Source organism: Oncorhynchus nerka, linkage group LG4 (assembly GCF_034236695.1).
Source record: "Oncorhynchus nerka isolate Pitt River linkage group LG4, Oner_Uvic_2.0, whole genome shotgun sequence".
In the NCBI taxonomy this organism is placed as follows: domain Eukaryota; kingdom Metazoa; phylum Chordata; class Actinopteri; order Salmoniformes; family Salmonidae; genus Oncorhynchus; species Oncorhynchus nerka.
The window spans coordinates 57387445-57404544 of record NC_088399.1 but is presented as its reverse complement, the minus strand read 5'-3'; the positions used below and the strand labels follow the sequence as shown (position 1 = coordinate 57404544).

General features: G+C 41.4%; 1 protein-coding gene across 1 annotated transcript in view; it reads right to left on the bottom strand.

Moving 5' to 3' along the window:
* Positions 1 to 1617: 1617 nt before the first annotated feature.
* LOC135571430 (zinc finger protein ZFPM2-like) overlaps positions 1618 to 17100 on the bottom strand; it is a 41987-nt gene continuing 26504 nt past the window's right edge. The window contains exon 4 of the mRNA XM_065017671.1: positions 1618 to 1955. Within this exon, the coding sequence (XP_064873743.1) occupies positions 1786 to 1955 (170 nt within the window). The 3' untranslated portion in view covers positions 1618 to 1785. The remainder of the gene's footprint in view (positions 1956 to 17100) is intronic.

Genomic DNA, 17100 nt, shown 5'->3' with positions numbered 1-17100 from the left:
TGCTCGCAGACACACACACATGGGCTCTGGCATTTGCAACCATTTTCCTTTTACACTCACTTAACTCCACACTTTTCCAAACACAAAAACACACACCCCACCTTCCATCACATATACACTCGCACATACCCATATACGGTGCCTTCTATGTCCTCAGTTTGCTGTGTTTTTATCCCTACCATGTTGATTCCTACCTCATTTCTGGCTTTTAGTACTTTTGTGTTTCAGTTCCTTATGTATGAAGATGTATTATTTAATAATTATCCTTTCTTCTAATGCTCTTTTTAAAATCTATTTATAAATACTAAGAATAGAAATGTTGAATACTAATTATTTTTACAACATTCCCTATCTTGAATGGTATAGTGTATTTGTAGTTTATTTTCGTATCAATTGTTGTATTTGACTGTTTTTCAGTTGTTGTTTTTTTATCATCCCGACCATGGATAATATTGGGTGTTCCATTATTTGAATCCTCTATGGAAACTTTGCATTATTTAGAATAGCCATGGAGAAGTGATTGGTGTCTCGGGAAAAGTTGATTATCAGTGTACAGTTTATCGACTACGAGAGCTACACGTTTCCCTTTAAGTCTATTCACCTTGAAGAATGGGTACAGAACTTTGCTTCAACCTGAACGTTCCTCCAGAACTGATCATTCATTCTTATTTTCATGCCAGCGAGTCTTTTGCCCAGGCTTTTAACCATTATTTTATGTTTAAAGAATGCAAATTGGGCAACGATTGGGCACTCATATCTCTGTCCAAAACGAGGTACTTGTTCGAGTTTGATTTTGTCGACAGTATCGGCTGGGATCTGTAGGGCTTTAAAAAGGAATTATTTCAACACACTTTCAAGATCTTCACCCAATACCAGATATTCTTGCATGGATCGAGTCTGTATTCCAAGTAAGGCTTCTCTCAGAAACATGCTCTCCTCTTGATGTTCTTTAATGTCCGTTTCAATAGTATTGACCTTTAAGCTTGTTGGTTTCTTTCTACATTGTCACAGCTTTTTCATCACACATTTCGAGGTTCGCCTTCATCGCTTTACTGACAAGTTCAAGTACACCCAACTTATCATTTATTGATTTTAGCAGGTTGGTTTCAATTCTTACCGTACCGGGTGGTGAAAAGCATAAATCATAGGTGTCTGTCGAGGAATCTCGTAGTTTTCTCTTGGAGTTTGATTCTCTGTTTTTTCCGTTTCCTCTCCAACATGCTTTGGCCTTGACTGTGTTCGTAATATGTATCAATAAACTTCTCTAGCCTTTTTGGGGAGTTATTATCCAGCTTGAATGCTAATTGCCCACGAGTACATAGATCAGTATAGTACTACTATTTAGTCAGTTTTAGATATTGAATATTGCAATTTCTCATGAGGCATTTTGCACCGCCATCTTCAGTCCGCCATCTCTGTCCCTCTAGTGTCACAGTATTACTTTAGTCACCTGTGTAATGATCATGCTGTTTAATCAGCTTCTTGATATGCCACCCCTGTCAGGTGGATGGATTATCTTGGCAAAAGATAAATGCTCACTAACAGGGATGTAAACAAATTTGTGCACAACATTTTTGAGAAATAAGCTTTTCGTGCGTATGGAACATTTCTGGGATCTTTTATTTCAGCTCCTGAAACATGGGACCAACACTTTAGATTTTGCATTTATATTTCTGTTCAGTATTGTTTGTGAAAATATGGAAATGTTTCATGTCATTGGGAATATCTTTACAATATGCATTTTATATTTGGATCCATCCAAACATAGTTATCATATCGCTCATATCACATCTCCAGAACATAAACGGTGTTCATTATTGAGTAGCCTACCATGTAACTTACTGCTGTGGTCATTTCGATCTTCCCCTCGAAAGGACCCCATGTGATGCCCACAGGAAGTGCCTGGCGAGAACGTGTCTGCCACTCTGTACCATCATAGAGAATCTCCAGCTCTCCTATAAAACAGAGCACAATCTGTATTTAGATGATTTATTAACATTCAATCATGGCTCAGCTTGAGTTCAAAATTCTTTAATAAAAACTGTTTTTTTTTACTCCATATTATCTTAATGAGGCACCACACCACTGCAGTAGCATTTTCAGTCAGAGAGTACTAGTGTATGATAGTCTTCGGTGCACTCTTAGAACAAAAGGTACTATCTAGAACCGTAAAGGGTTCTTCAGCTGTCCCCATGAGAGAACCTTTTGAAGAACCCTTTTTGGTTCTAGGTAGTACCTTTTGGTTTCAATGTAGAAGCCTTTCTACAGTTATTCTACCGGGAACACAGGTAGAGAACATTTAGCTAGAGAACATTTATCACAAGGTCCCTTCAGTGTATTTCAGAATTACTTCCTTCCTCATCATACTGAACACCGCCACCACTATCAACATCATCACTGAGCCCCTCTTCCCTCTGCAGTCAATTAACAGATCATAAACTTCACTAAAGCGACTCTCCCTAGCTTCGATCCTTGATGACCTAGTTGTCTCTTTGATTAGGCTTTAGCCCCAGCAGTGTGACAGCCAACAGATAGAGTGGATTAACCCTCTTTGTCCATCCCGTTTTGATATGAATAGTGGAGGAGAGTGTTGGGAGTTGAGACGGAATTTCAAATACCTGAGGGCTATTGGCTACCGGCAAGCGGATTATATTTTCTAGTCCTATTCCTAACCATGATCTTGGAGTTGATAGTTTCTCCCGTCTTTTTTCGTTGGACTCTTTGATGAAGTCTAAACTCTGACCCGAAAGAGCGTTGGATATTATTGACAATTTCAATTTATTTTGGGAACATCCTCAGCTCTTAAAAAGGGACAGGTTGCACCCAAACAGGAGAGGAACTAGGCTGCTGACTGCTAAGGGTAGCCTAGTGGTTAGAGCGTTGGACTAGTAACCGGAAGGTTGCGAGTTCAAACCCCCGAGCTGACAAGGTACAAATCTGTCGTTCTGCCCCTGAACAGGCAGTTAACCCACTGTTCCCAGGCCGTCATTGAAAATAAGAATATGTTCTTAACTGACTTGCCTGGTTAAATAAAGGTAAAAAAAAATAATTAAAAAATTAAAAAATATCGAAGAGGTACTACAAAAATTACGGGATATCAGTCCTTGCCCGCAACAGGTAACCCTCATTGACTCTTGTTTTAATCCACGTTCTAATTCTAAGGCATAAGCCTAATGGTTCAGTTCTAGGCAATCTTGTACTGCATCTATTCCAATTCAAGCCTACCACATGAGATTTTCTAATATTTTCTAAATGTACTTGCTAAACATGGCATGAACGTATTTGAAACTCCCTCTGATCTGAAATCCCACACCTGGGGCATTGGACTAATTCACGTAAATGCCAGAAATTGTATTAAGAAAATCTATATTATTGTAACTCTGGCTTCTCAAACGAAGGTGGACATGGTTATAACTGAACCTCGGCTAAAGAAGTCTACGCCAGACTCTGATTTGTCTCTGATTGATTATAATGTTTTTAGATCTGACAGAGTTGGCAGAGGAGGGGGTGTCGCCATATACATAAAGAGCAACTTAAATGTTTCTGTATCCATTACACCCTCTGTCCTTAAGTAATTTGAATGTCTTGTCTTAAATGTGGCCCTTGGTAATAATGCCCATCTGATGCTAGCGTTAATTTATCACCCTCCGTTCGGCCTCCTTATGTGCCATTAACAAATGGTTTGACCTGCTGTCTAACTATGCTAAATCCGATTAATTAACAGTGGGTGGTCTTATTCTGGATTGGTTGATGCCAGTATCTGATCGGCTGAAAGATATTTGTATTGAGCTAAATCTAACTCAGCTGATAACTACTCGCCTCAACTATAAAGACTCTCTTAGATATTAATCTAACACAGATATTATTCTAACACCAGTCTCAACGTCAACAGTGAAGAGGCGACTCCGGGATGCTGGCCTTCTAGGCAGAGTTGCAAAGAAAAAGCCATATCTCAGACTGAACAATAAAAAGAAAAGATTAAGATGGGGAAAATAACACAGACACCGGACAGAGGAACTCTGACCAGCATCCCGGAGTCGCCTCTTCACTGTTGACGTTGAGACTGGTGTTTTGCGGGTACTATTTAATGAAGCTGCCAGTTGAGGACTTGTGAGGTGTCTGTTTCTCAAACTAGACACTAATGTACTTGTCCTCTTGCTCAGTTGTGACCCGGGGCCTCACACTCCTTTTTCTATTCTAGTTAGAGCCAGTTTGCGATGTCCTGTGAAGGGAGTAGTACACAGCGTTGTACGATATCTTCAGTTTCTTGGCAATTTCTCGCATGGAATAGCCTTCATTTATCAGAACAAGAATAGGCTGACAAGTTTCAGAAGAAAGTTCTTTGTTTCTGTCCATTTTGAGCCTGTAATCGAACCCCCAAATGCTGATGCTCCAGATACTCAACTAGTCTAAAGAAGGCCAGTTCTATTGCTTCTTTAATCAGGACAACAGTTTTCAGCTGTGCTAACATAATTGCAAAAGGGTTTTCTAATGATCAATTAGGCTTTTAAAATTATGAACTTGGATTAGCTAACACAACGTGCCATTGGAACACAGGAGTGATGGTTGCTGTTAATGGGCCTCTGTACGCCTATGTAGATATTCCATTAAAAATCAGCCATTTCCAGCTACAATAGTCATTTGCAACATTAACAATATCTACACTGTATTTCGATCAATTTGGTGTTATTTTAATGGACAAACAATGTGCTTTCTTTCAAAAACAAGGACATTTCTAAGTGACCCCAAACTTTTGAACGGTAGTGTAATTATTCAGACCCAGGTGCATCCTGTTTCTATTGATCATCAGATGTTTCTACAACTTGACTGGAGTCCACCTGTGGTAAATTCAATTGATTGGACATGATTTGGAAAGGCACACATATCTGTCTATAAAAGGTTCCACAGTGCATGTCAGAGCAAAAACCAAGCAATGAGGTCGAAGGAATTGTCCGTAGAGCTCAGCGACAGGATTGTGTCGAGGCACAGATCTGGGGAAGGGTATCAAAACATTTCTGCAGCATTGCTGGTCCCCAATAATACAGTGGCCTCCATTATTCTGAAATGGAAGAAGTCTGGAACCACCAAGACCCTTCTTAGAGTTGGCCGCCTGGCCAAACTGAGAAAGCGGGAGAAAAGGGTCTTGGTCAGGGAGGTGACCAAGACCCGATGGTCAAGGCCGATGGTCACTCTGACAGAGATCCAGAGTTCCTCTGTGAAGATGGGAGAACCTAGCAGAAGGACAACCATCTCTGCATCACTCCACCAATCAGGCCTTTATGGTAGAGTGGCCAGACGGAAGCCACTCCTCGGTAAAACGCACATGAAAGCCCGCTTGAAGTTTGCCAAAAGGCACCTAAAGGACTCTCAGAACATGAGAACCAAGATTCTCTGGTCTGGTGAAACCAAGATTGAACTCTTTGGCCTGAATGCCAAGCGTCACGTCTGAAGGAAACCTGGCACCATCCCTACGGTGAAGCATGATGGTGGCAGTATCATGCTGTGGGGATGTTGTTCAGCGGCAGGGACTGGGAGACTAATCGGTATAGAGGGAAAGATAAATGTAGCAACGTACAGAGAGATCTCTGCTCCAGGGCACACAAGACCTCAGACTGGGGCCATGGTTCAACTTTCAACTGGGCAATGGCCCTAAGCACACAACCAAGACAATGCAGGAGTGGCTTTGGGACAAGTCTCTGAATGTCCTTGAGTGGCCCAGCCAGAGCCCAGACTTGAACCCGATCGAACATCTCTGGAGAGACCTGAAAATAGCTGTGCAGCGACACTCTCCATCCAACCTGACAGAGCTTGAGAGAATCTGCAGAGAAGAATGGGAGAAGCTCTGCAAGAACAGGTGTGCCAAGCTTGTAGCCTCATACCCAAGAAGATTCGAGGCTGTAATCGCTGCCAAAGGTGCTTCAATAAAGTACTCAGTGAAGGGTCTGAATAATTATTTAAATGTGATATTTCCGTTTTTTTTTTTTATATACATTTGCAACTGTTTCTAGAAACCTGTTTGTGCTTCGTCATTATGGGGTATTGTGTGTAGATTGATGAGAAAAAGAAAAAATTAGAATGAGGCTGTAACGTAACAATGTGGAAAAAGTCAAGGGGTCTGAATACTTTCGAATGCAGTGTACTTTATTTTCATTTCAACCATTTGATGTACAGTACCAGTCAAAAGTTTGGACACATCTACTCATTCAAGGGTCTTCTTTATTTGTACTATTTTCTACATTGTAGAAAAATTGTGAAGAAATCAAAACTAACACATATGGAATCATGTGGTAACCAAAAAAGTGTTGAAACAAATCCAAATATTTTAGATTCTCAATGTCGCCACTCTTTGCCTTTGTGACAGCTTTTGCACACTCTTGGCATTCTCTCAACCAGCCACACCTGGAATGCTTTTCCAAAAGCCTTGAAGGAGTGCCCACATATGTGACCCGTTTCAGGAAACTAGGCGTATGTCGCGGGTCTCTACCTCTCAGGAGAGCCGTTTGAACGTAAACGTTTTTTTTATTCAAAATGCATTTTTGGGTAGAAATGCCTTTTAGAACATGTGAACTTTCATGTGCCTTAATAACAAATGTGTATGCCATCTGTAAAATATGAATAAAAGTGTTCAATTCTGAGCTTAGTTGGTGTAGCCAAAGAAAAGGTCAGCAACCTTCCCACTAGCCATGATTGGCTGAGATAATGTGTGGGCTGGATATGCCGAGAGATGAGTTTGGATTGGTCTGCCATATAGCACGCTTCTGTCAATTTGAGCGGGTCAGTATGTCTAGGTAATCCTGTCTAACACTGCTTTTTTAAAAAATGTATCGTGTATTAAAACTGCATAAATATTGCTCTCAACTTTCTGGAGGACTGGGTTTTGATAACAGTGGAAGTTTAGTATGATAGCTAAGGAGATGGACAAAACAACTGTCTCCAGATTATATCTCAAACTAAGGGCAACCATGGCATCCGACAGGAGACGCATCCAACCATGAATGTGGGTAAGAGAGTCAAGCTAGCTACATTTTCAGATATTACACCTTTCTAATTAGGACGGAAAGAGCCATTTGCTTGGCTAGCTATTGCCTAATGTTAGCTAGCTAACATTGAACCTGGTTGGTTAGCTACCTACAGATTCATGCAGGAATAGTAAAGTCATGAGTGGTGATTATGGTTCATCGTTTACTTACCTAGCTAGCTAGCTAACATTAACTGGCTGGCTCACTAGATAACGTTACGTGTATAACCTTATTATTCGTATCTCAGAGCCATTTGCTTCGCTAACTATAGCCTAATGTTAGCTAGCGAACATTGAACCTGGTTGGTTAGCTACCTGCAGATTCATAAAGGGTAGTAACATCATGAGTTGTGATTATGGTTCATTGATTACGTACCTAGCTAGCTAGCTACATGTCTTAACAAAAGACTCCACTATGCAAGTAACCATTTCGGGTGCGTTCATAAATTCAGTCTGGCCATCTACTCTGATTTCAGAGCACTCTCATCTGAGTGTGGTAGAGGGCGCAGAATAACTGATGAATTTGCGAAAGCTCTATACCCACTGAATATGGCCGGTGTCAGTAAACATCAGTAAACATCGGCCAGAGGGTCTGGTGTGCGCTCTGAATGCGAAACGCTCTGAATTTACGAACTGACAATCTGACAGCACAGTTGCAGTCACCAACACTCTGGATAACATAACAGCCTAACCAGCTCTGCTAGGGCGAGTAATGCTCAGTGAACTGTTCTCTCTCTCACTTAGATGTCTGGAAGTAGCTAGCAAGTTAGCTTGGGTACTTCACTGCTGTTAGTACATTCGGATCAACCCTTAAAGAGATGGGTGGGGCTAAAGCATAAAAGGGTGTGAACGATGCTGAATGGGTGTCGACAAAGGGCTCTCCAATAGTACTACCAAAACAATCAAAGGACATTTTCTCACAAGTGAGTTACAAGTTTATCAACTTTCAAAGCAAAATTACTTTCCCATTGTTCCTAAACTGTACTGTATTGTATAACATTTTGTAGCTCTGAATTTCTACTTTTATCCAATGTAAAAAACACAATTTCAAATGTTGCTACATTTGAGCCGGTCAGTCACATATGCTGAGCACTTGTTGGCTGTTTTTCCTTCACTCTAACTCGTCCCAAACCATCTCAGTTGGGTTGAGATCAGGTGATTGTGGAGGCCAGGTCATCTGATGCAGCACTCCATCACTAGCACTTACACAGCCTGGAGGTGTGTTGGGTCATTGTCCTGTTGAAAAACAAATTATAGTCCCACTAAGAGCAAACCAGATGGAATGTGGTATCACTGCACAATGCTGTAGTAACCATGCTGGTTAAGTGTGCCTTGAATTCTAAATAAATCAACAACAGTGTCACCAGCACACCATTTACATTTTTTAAATTTAACTAGACAAGTCAGTTAAGAACAAATTCTTATTTACAATGACGGCCTACCCCAGCCAAACCCTACCCCAGACAACACTGGGCAAATTGTGCGCCGCCCTATGGGTTTCCCGATCATGGCCGGTTGTGATACAGCCTGGAATCTAACCAGGATCTGTAGTCACGCCTCTAGCACTAAGATGCAGTGCCTTAGGCCACTGTGCCACTCGGGAGCCCTAACCATCACACCTTCTCCTCCATGCTCACGGTGGAAACCACACATGCGGAGATCATCTGTTCACCTACACTGCTTCTCACAAAGACAGAGCGGTTGTGAGCAAAAATCTCAAATTTGGACTCATCAGACCAAAGGAAAGATTTGCACCGGTCTAATGCTTATTGCTTTCTTGACCCAAGTAAGTCTCTTCTTCTTATTGGTGTCCTTTAGTAGTAGTTCCTTTGCAGCAATTCAACCATGATCACGTGGTCTCCTCTGAACAGTTGATGTTGAGATGTGTCTGTTACTTGAACTCTGTGAAGCATTTATTTGGGCTGCAATTTCTGAGGCTGGTAACTTTAATGAACTTACCCTCTGCAGAAGAGGTAACTCTGGGTCATCCTTTCCTGTGGCAGTCCTCATGAGAGCCAGTTTCATCATAGCACTTGATGTTTTTTGCGACTGCACTTGAAGAAACGTTCAAAGTTTTTGACATTTTCCAGATTGACTGACCTTCATGTCTTAAAGTAATGGACCGCCGCTTCTCTTTGATTATCTGAGCTCTAGGGCCTCCCGGGTGGCGCAGTGGTTAAGGGCTCTGTACTGCAGCGCCAGCTGTGCCATCAGAGACTCTGGGTTCGCGCCCAGGCTCTGTCGTAACCGGCCGCGACTAGGAGGTCCGTGGGGCGACGCACAATTGGCCTAGCGTCGTCTGGGTTAGGGAGGGCTTGGTCGGTAGGGATGTCCTTGTCTCATTGCGCACCAGCGACTCCTGTGGCGGGATGGGCGCAGTGCGCGCTAACCAAGGTTGCCAGGTACACGGTGTTTCCTCCGGCACATTGGTGCGGCTGGCTTCCGGGTTGGATGTGCGCTGTGTTAGTTAAGAAGCAGTGCGGCCGGTTGGGTTGTGTATCGGAGGACGCATGACTTTCAACCTTCGTCTCTCCCAAGCCCATACGGGAGTTGTAGCGATGAGACAAGATAGTAGCTACTACAACAATTGGATACCACGAAATTGGGGAGAAAAAGGGGTAAAAATTTAAATAAAATAAACAAAAAAATAATAAAAAAGATTATCTGAGCTCTTAATATGGACTTGTTTTTTTACTAAATATGGCTATCTTCTGTATACCACCCCTACCTTGTCACAACACAGTGGATTGGCTCAAACGCATTAGAAGGAAAAAAATTCCACAAATGAACTTTTAACAAGGCACACCTGTTAATTGAAGTGCATTCCAGGTGATTACCTCATGAAGCTGGTTGAGAGAATGCCAAGAGTGTGCAAAGCTTTGAAGAATCTCACATATAGAATATATTTTGATTTGTTCAACACTTTATTGGTTACTACATTATTCCATATGTGTTATTTCATAGTTATGATGTCTTCACTATTATTCTACAATGTAGAAAATAGTTTTAAAAAATAAAGAAAAACCTTTGAATAAGTAGGTGTGTCCAAACGTTTGACTGGTATTGTACAGTGCCTTGCGAAAGTATTCGGCCCCCTTGAACTTTGCGACCTTTTGCCACATTTCAGGCTTCAAACATAAAGATATAAAACTGTATTTTTTTGTGAAGAATCAACAACAAGTGGGACACAATCATGAAGTGGAACGACATTTATTGGATATTTCAAACTTTTTTAACAAAACAAAAACTGAAAAATTGGGCGTGCAAAATTATTCAGCCCCTTTACTTTCAGTGCAGCAAACTCTCTCCAGAAGTTCAGTGAGGATCTCTGAATGATCCAATGTTGACCTAAATGACTAATGATGATAAATACAATCCACCTGTGTGTAATCAAGTCTCCGTATAAATGCACCTGCACTGTGATAGTCTCAGAGGTCCGTTAAAAGCGCAGAGAGCATCATGAAGAACAAGGAACACACCAGGCAGGTCCGAGATACTGTTGTGAAGAAGTTTAAAGCCGGATTTGGATACAAAAAGATTTCCCAAGCTTTAAACATCCCAAGGAGCACTGTGCAAGCGATAATATTGAAATGGAAGGAGTATCAGACCACTGCAAATCTACCAAGACCTGGCCGTCCCTCTAAACTTTCAGCTCATACAAGGAGAAGACTGATCAGAGATGCAGCCAAGAGGCCCATGATCACTCTGGATGAACTGCAGAGATCTACAGCTGAGGTGGGAGACTCTGTCCATAGGACAACAATCAGTCGTATATTGCACAAATCTGGCCTTTATGGAAGAGTGGCAAGAAGAAAGCCATTTCTTAAAGATATCCATAAAAAGTGTTGTTTAAAGTTTGCCACAAGCCACCTGGGAGACACATCAAACATGTGGAAGAAGGTGCTCTGGTCAGATGAAACCAAAATTGAACTTTTTGGTAACAATGCAAAATGTTATGTTTGGCGTAAAAGCAACACAGCTCATCACCCTGAACACACCATCCCCACTGTCAAACATGGTGGTGGCAGCATCATGGTTTGGGCCTGCTTTTCTTCAGCAGGGACAGGGAAGATGGTTCAAATTGATGGGAAGATGGATGGAGCCAAATACAGGACCATTCTGGAAGAAAACCTGATGGAGTCTGCAAAAGACCTGAGACTGGGACGGAGATTTGTCTTCCAACAAGACAATGATCCAAAACATAAAGCAAAATCTACAATGGAATGGTTCAAAAATAAACATATCCAGGTGTTAGAATGGCCAAGTCAAAGTCCAGACCTGAATCCAATCGAGAATCTGTGGAAAGAACTGAAAACTGCTGTTCACAAATGCTCTCCATCCAACCTCACTCGAGCTGTTTTGCAAGGAGGAATGGGAAAACAATTCAGTCTCTCGATGTGCAAAACTGATAGAGACATACCCCAAGCGACTTACAGCTGTAATCGCAGCAAAAGGTGGCGCTACAAAGTATTAACTTAAGGGGGCTGAATAATTTTGCACGCCCAATTTTTCAGTTTTTGATTTGTTAAAAAAGTTTGAAATATCCAATAAATGTCGTTCCACTTCATGATTGTGTCCCACTTGTTGTTGATTCTTCACAAAAAAATACAGTTTTATATCTTTATGTTTTGAAGCCTGAAATGTGGCAAAAGGTCGCAAAGTTTAAGGGGGCCGAATACTTTCGCAAGGCACTGTATATGATGTATCAAATCAAATCAAATCAAATCAAATTTTATTTGTCACATACACATGGTTAGCAGATGTTAATGCGAGTGTAGCGAAATGCTTGTGCTTCTAGTTCCGACAATGCAGTGATAACCAACAAGTAATCTAACTAACAATTCCAAAACTACTGTCTTATACACAGTGTAAGGGGATAAGGAATATGTACATAAGGATATATGAATGAGTGATGGTACAGAGCAGCATACAGTAGATGGTATCGAGTACAGTATATACATATGAGATGAGTATGTAGACAAAGTAAACAAAGTGGCATAGTTAAAGTGGCTAGTGACATAAGAATGCAGTCGATGATCTAGAGTACAGTATATACATATGCATATGAGATGAATAATGTAGGGTAAGTAACATTATATAAGGTAGCATTGTTTAAAGTGGCTAGTGATATATTTACATCATTTCCCATCAATTCCCATTATTAAAGTGGCTGGAGTTGGGTCAGTGTCAATGACAGTGTGTTGGCAGCAGCCACTCAATGTTAGTGGTGGCTGTTTAACAGTCTGATGGCCTTGAGATAGAAGCTGTTTTCAGTCTCTCGGTCCCAGCTTTGATGCACCTGTACTGACCTCGCCTTCTGGATGATAGCGGGGTGAACAGGCAGTGGTTCGGGTGGTTGATGTCCTTGATGATCTTTATGGCCTTCCTGTAACATCGGGTGGTGTAGGTGTCCTGGAGGGCAGGTAGTTTGCCCCCGGTGATGCGTTGTGCAGACCTCACTACCCTCTGGAGAGCCTTACGGTTGAGGGCGGAGCAGTTGCCGTACCAGGCGGTGATACAGCCCGCCAGGATGCTCTCGATTGTGCATCTGTAGAAGTTTGTGAGTGCTTTTGCTGACAAGCCGAATTTCTTCAGCCTCCTGAGGTTGAAGAGGCGCTGCTGCGCCTTCTTCACGACGCTGTCAGTGTGAGTGGACCAATTCAGTTTGTCTGTGATGTGTATGCCGAGGAACTTAAAACTTGCTACCCTCTCCACTACTGATCCATCGATGTGGATAGGGGGTGTTCCCTCTGCTGTTTCCTGAAGTCCACAATCATCTCCTTAGTTTTGTTGACGTTGAGTGTGAGGTTATTTTCCTGACACCACACTCCGAGGGCCCTCACCTCCTCCCTGTAGGCCGTCTCGTCGTTGTTGGTAATCAAGCCTACCACTGTTGTGTCGTCCGCAAACTTGATGATTGAGTTGGAGGCGTGCATGGCCACGCAGTCGTGGGTGAACAGGGAGTACAGGAGAGGGCTCAGAACGCACCCTTGTGGGGCCCCCGTGTTGAGGATCAGCGGGGAGGAGATGTTGCTAATGATCAATGTAAAAAAAATCCACAGGAGCTGATTCACATGATCTACTACAGCTTTCAGCCCCACTTATTGTTGAACCTATATTTTTAACTTAACAATTGATACTGGGTTTATCCCTTAGATTTGGAAGGTGGCACATGTCCTCCCCCTACATAAGCATGGAGATCCTTCTGACTTAGATAATTACTGCCCAATCTCCAAGTTATCTTGCCTAGCCAAGCTATTAGAATCCCTGACCAAATCCCAGCTAATAACTTTCTAAACTTCTCACTCTATTCTAAACATGCACGGTTTCAGACACTATGCTTGTTTTAGATGGTGTTAAATTGCCTAGATCATAAAAAACATTGTGCTGCCTTATTTATAGATCTTTCCGAGGCATTCGACACCATTGACCATTCCCTACTCATTCAAATGCTGTCTGAAATGGGCCTGGATAAGGAGTCTTGCAAATGTTTTTTTATTTCACCTTTATTTAACTAGGCAAGTCAGTTAAGAACAGATTCTTATTTTCAATGACAGCCTAGGAACAGTGGGTTAACTGCCTGTTCAGGGGCAGAATGACAGATGTGTACCTTGTCAGCTCGGGGATATGAACTTTAACTTTCGGTTACTACTAGTCCAACGCTCTAACCACTAGGCTAACCTGCCGCCCCAAACGGTTTACCATGGTTTGCAAATGGTTTAAGACCTACACTGTATTTGACAAACAGGACACAATGTGTGATTTCTGATGGTGTCAAGTCTAGTTTCCTCGATATTATGAAAGGTGCACCGCAGGGGTCGATTTTGGTCCTCTTCTCTTTACTATTCATATAAATAATGTTGGTCTATGTATTAAATCCCTTCATATTAATCAGTATGCAGATGATATGGTTATGTATGCCATTGCACTGACTGTTGACCATGCTGATTTTGTTACATTACATGAAGGCAATGTTGATTTAAAACTTGTACTTAATGCAGGCCAAACAAAAAATATGTCAGATGGGCTACATATTCACTCATTGATTGTTTCTCAAATCGAGCGGGTTACCGCCAATAAAGATCTGGACGTTTAGATTGATTAAGATCTAACACCTAAAAAACATACTGATGAGCTAGTTAAAAAGCAAAGATTTAAAGGTGCACTATGTAGAACAATTCTAATTCGCCTAATTGCAGTTTGTGACAAAACAAGCAAGTATAGTGGAGAGAATGATTGTACCATCTAAACAGCTCCATATCCAAAAATATAGTCGTTTCAGCTGTTTTGAAACTGATGTAAAAGACGCTAAAACAAAAATTAAGAATGTGAAGTATAGAAATAGTGCACCTAGAACAGCTCTAGTTTAAAACTGCTATTAAATGAGTTCACTGAATTGTGCATTTGTTTCAATTGATTATTATAACTTGTTGCAATAACCGGATGTAATGTATTTTTAGCTGTCTTGTAGTTTTTATATCTTTTTGTTGTATTGGTGGACTTTTTCGGGGGAGCACCCTTGTAAATGAGACATTGGTCTCAATTGGGTTCCCCTGATTAAATAAAAGTTAATACAAAATAAAATACAAATCACCCAGTTTCAGGAGTATTTTTTGAAAATGCTCTAGGAGATCAACCAAATAGAAAGGCTGACGAACCTAAGTCTCTGGCTCAGTGTGATCAGGAGTAGTTTTTTCTTCGTGACTAAGAACTTGGATTACAGAGAGGCAGGGAGTTCCTGGTTGAGCGGCCCACTGGTCTTGTTAAATTCAATGAGCACTGAGCATACCCGTAAAAACATCACGGAATACATAACTCCAATACTCCAATATCCATTAAAAATATCCTCAAGTCTGTCACGCAACGCACATTTCCCCCTCTCTCTCTGTCTCTCTCTTTCTCTCCCTCTCTCTCTCTCTCTCACTCTCAAGTCAAATTTCTCTCTCTCTGATGACTTTCTCTGTTAAAAAAAAATACAATTAATTTAAGTTTGGTTTTGGGGGGGAACATTGGGGGCTCGGGAGATTTAAAGAACATTTTAAACTCTGTTTTCATTTTTCTGTCTCCCTCTCGTCTTACTGTACCGCTCCCCCACATCAGTAATCCAATACACAGGCTTCTATTGTGCTGAGATGAGAGGCTGGCCTCCTCCACTGCTGGGGACCTGATGCACCTCGCTCCCTCTCACTCTCTCACACTCCCCTCACTCCCTCTCTTGCTCTCTCTACAGCGTAATCTGTGAGGGACTTAAAGGGACCTTATCTCCAGGCTCTACTGCTTCATTTCATGCTTGATTTACTTTAATTTGTCTGATAGGGCACAAGGATTTGGAGAAAGCCCATCTTTGGCTTAGGAGAGGAAGTGAGAGGAAAAAAACACATTTCTCAGGCACATTGTCACAGGTTTTTTGCTTCTCTCTCTCTCTCTCTCTCTCTCTCTCTCTCTCTCTCTCTCTCTCTCCCTCTCTCGCTCTCTGTCTAGATTTCACGGAGAAGGGAATGATCTTGCTGCTGTGGTGCAGTAGTCTGTTTGAGTGCGTTGGGGGTTTCAAGCTGTTGGAGAATAAAGAGGTTGTAGGGTGTGGAGTGATTTTATGATGTGCTGCAGCACAGTGATGGATGTGTTAAGTCCTCTCACAGTCGTACTGTGAGACCGTGTACAGCCCCTGCTGATGGTTCAGGGCTGACCAACCACAAGCTCAAGACTCAGATATACAGTATAGCACTGATATAATCACCCCAACATTAAATAAAAGGTTGTGTTCTGTAGACTGAAATCCCAATCCCACAACCGGTCTAGAACCATCTAAATAGCCAATTCCACAAAACACTAATGCAATAATTAAAATATGCATCTTCATAGAATGTGAGATGGAGTTGATAAAAATAAATAAAAACAGGCCTATAAATGAGCTCAAATAAATAAATAAATAAATAACAATATTAATGATACAATTTATTCCTTGATTGACTTCCATACTTCCTCAGTAACCTGTATATGTTTCCTCTGGCCCAACAGGCTTTCTTTTCCTTCCACACACTTCCCATTTTATTTTACCATGATCAGAAAGCTTACATTTCACTCCCCTGGCCTTTCTGTCAAACCCCTGTGGGGTAGGGAGCATCGCTGCTCGGGTCAAGCCTTTCTAGTTCTATTCTTCCTTTAGATCTGCCACTCTCCCCCCATTTACAAACACTTAAGGCACTTTCCATTCCATTGACAGACTTGAATTCAAACATCCAAACTTAAGCAGTTGTCCTCTCCCTCACTACTTCTAATCTTTTTAAGAAACATTTGTGTGTTGAACATGCCTAACCACTTGTATAATCTATTTGCATACACTTAAAACAGACATACTCCACCAGACACGCCACTATGGGTTTCTTCACGGTACCCAAACCAAAAACAGATTTGATGCGTCGCTCAGTTATAAGTATAGAGCCATGTCACCGTGGAATGCTCTGCCACCAGAGGTAACTCTCGCAAAAAGCAAGTTTAGCTTTAAAAAAAAAAATGAATTAACATCTTGTATCACTGAGCATCTCGAATTTAACTGTACTGTATATATGAATATGTATATATGAATACTGTGTAAATAGTATTTTTGTTGCCTCTTGGTGTCTATATAATTCTTATTTTTTAATTTAATGTAATATCTTATGTTGTTCTTCTCTGTTAGTGTTCTATACTTTATCATGTATTTGTTTGTTTGATCCAAATAAACGAAACTCACAAAAAATATAGGCTAACCTGACTGCGATAATTGAAATTCCCCTCAAGACACGAAATGTACTTAACAGCGGCTGTGTGAGCGTTGATAAACAGACTGATGATCCAGCAACAAGTCTTTATCCAGGCTGAGGCTTTAATTACTGCCGAGTTGTTTGTTGAGGAGATGATTAATATGCTGGAGAAAACCTCCTAATTGAATAGCGCAACACTCCAACAATCAGGGAGGAACATGGCGTTTTGTTTTTGTGAAGATTAGAGGCCTTTATCATTATCGATATGAATATTATTATTAACAGCATTATTTGGTATCTTAGTTCATTCGGCTGACAACCAGGTCCCTCCTCCTCCTC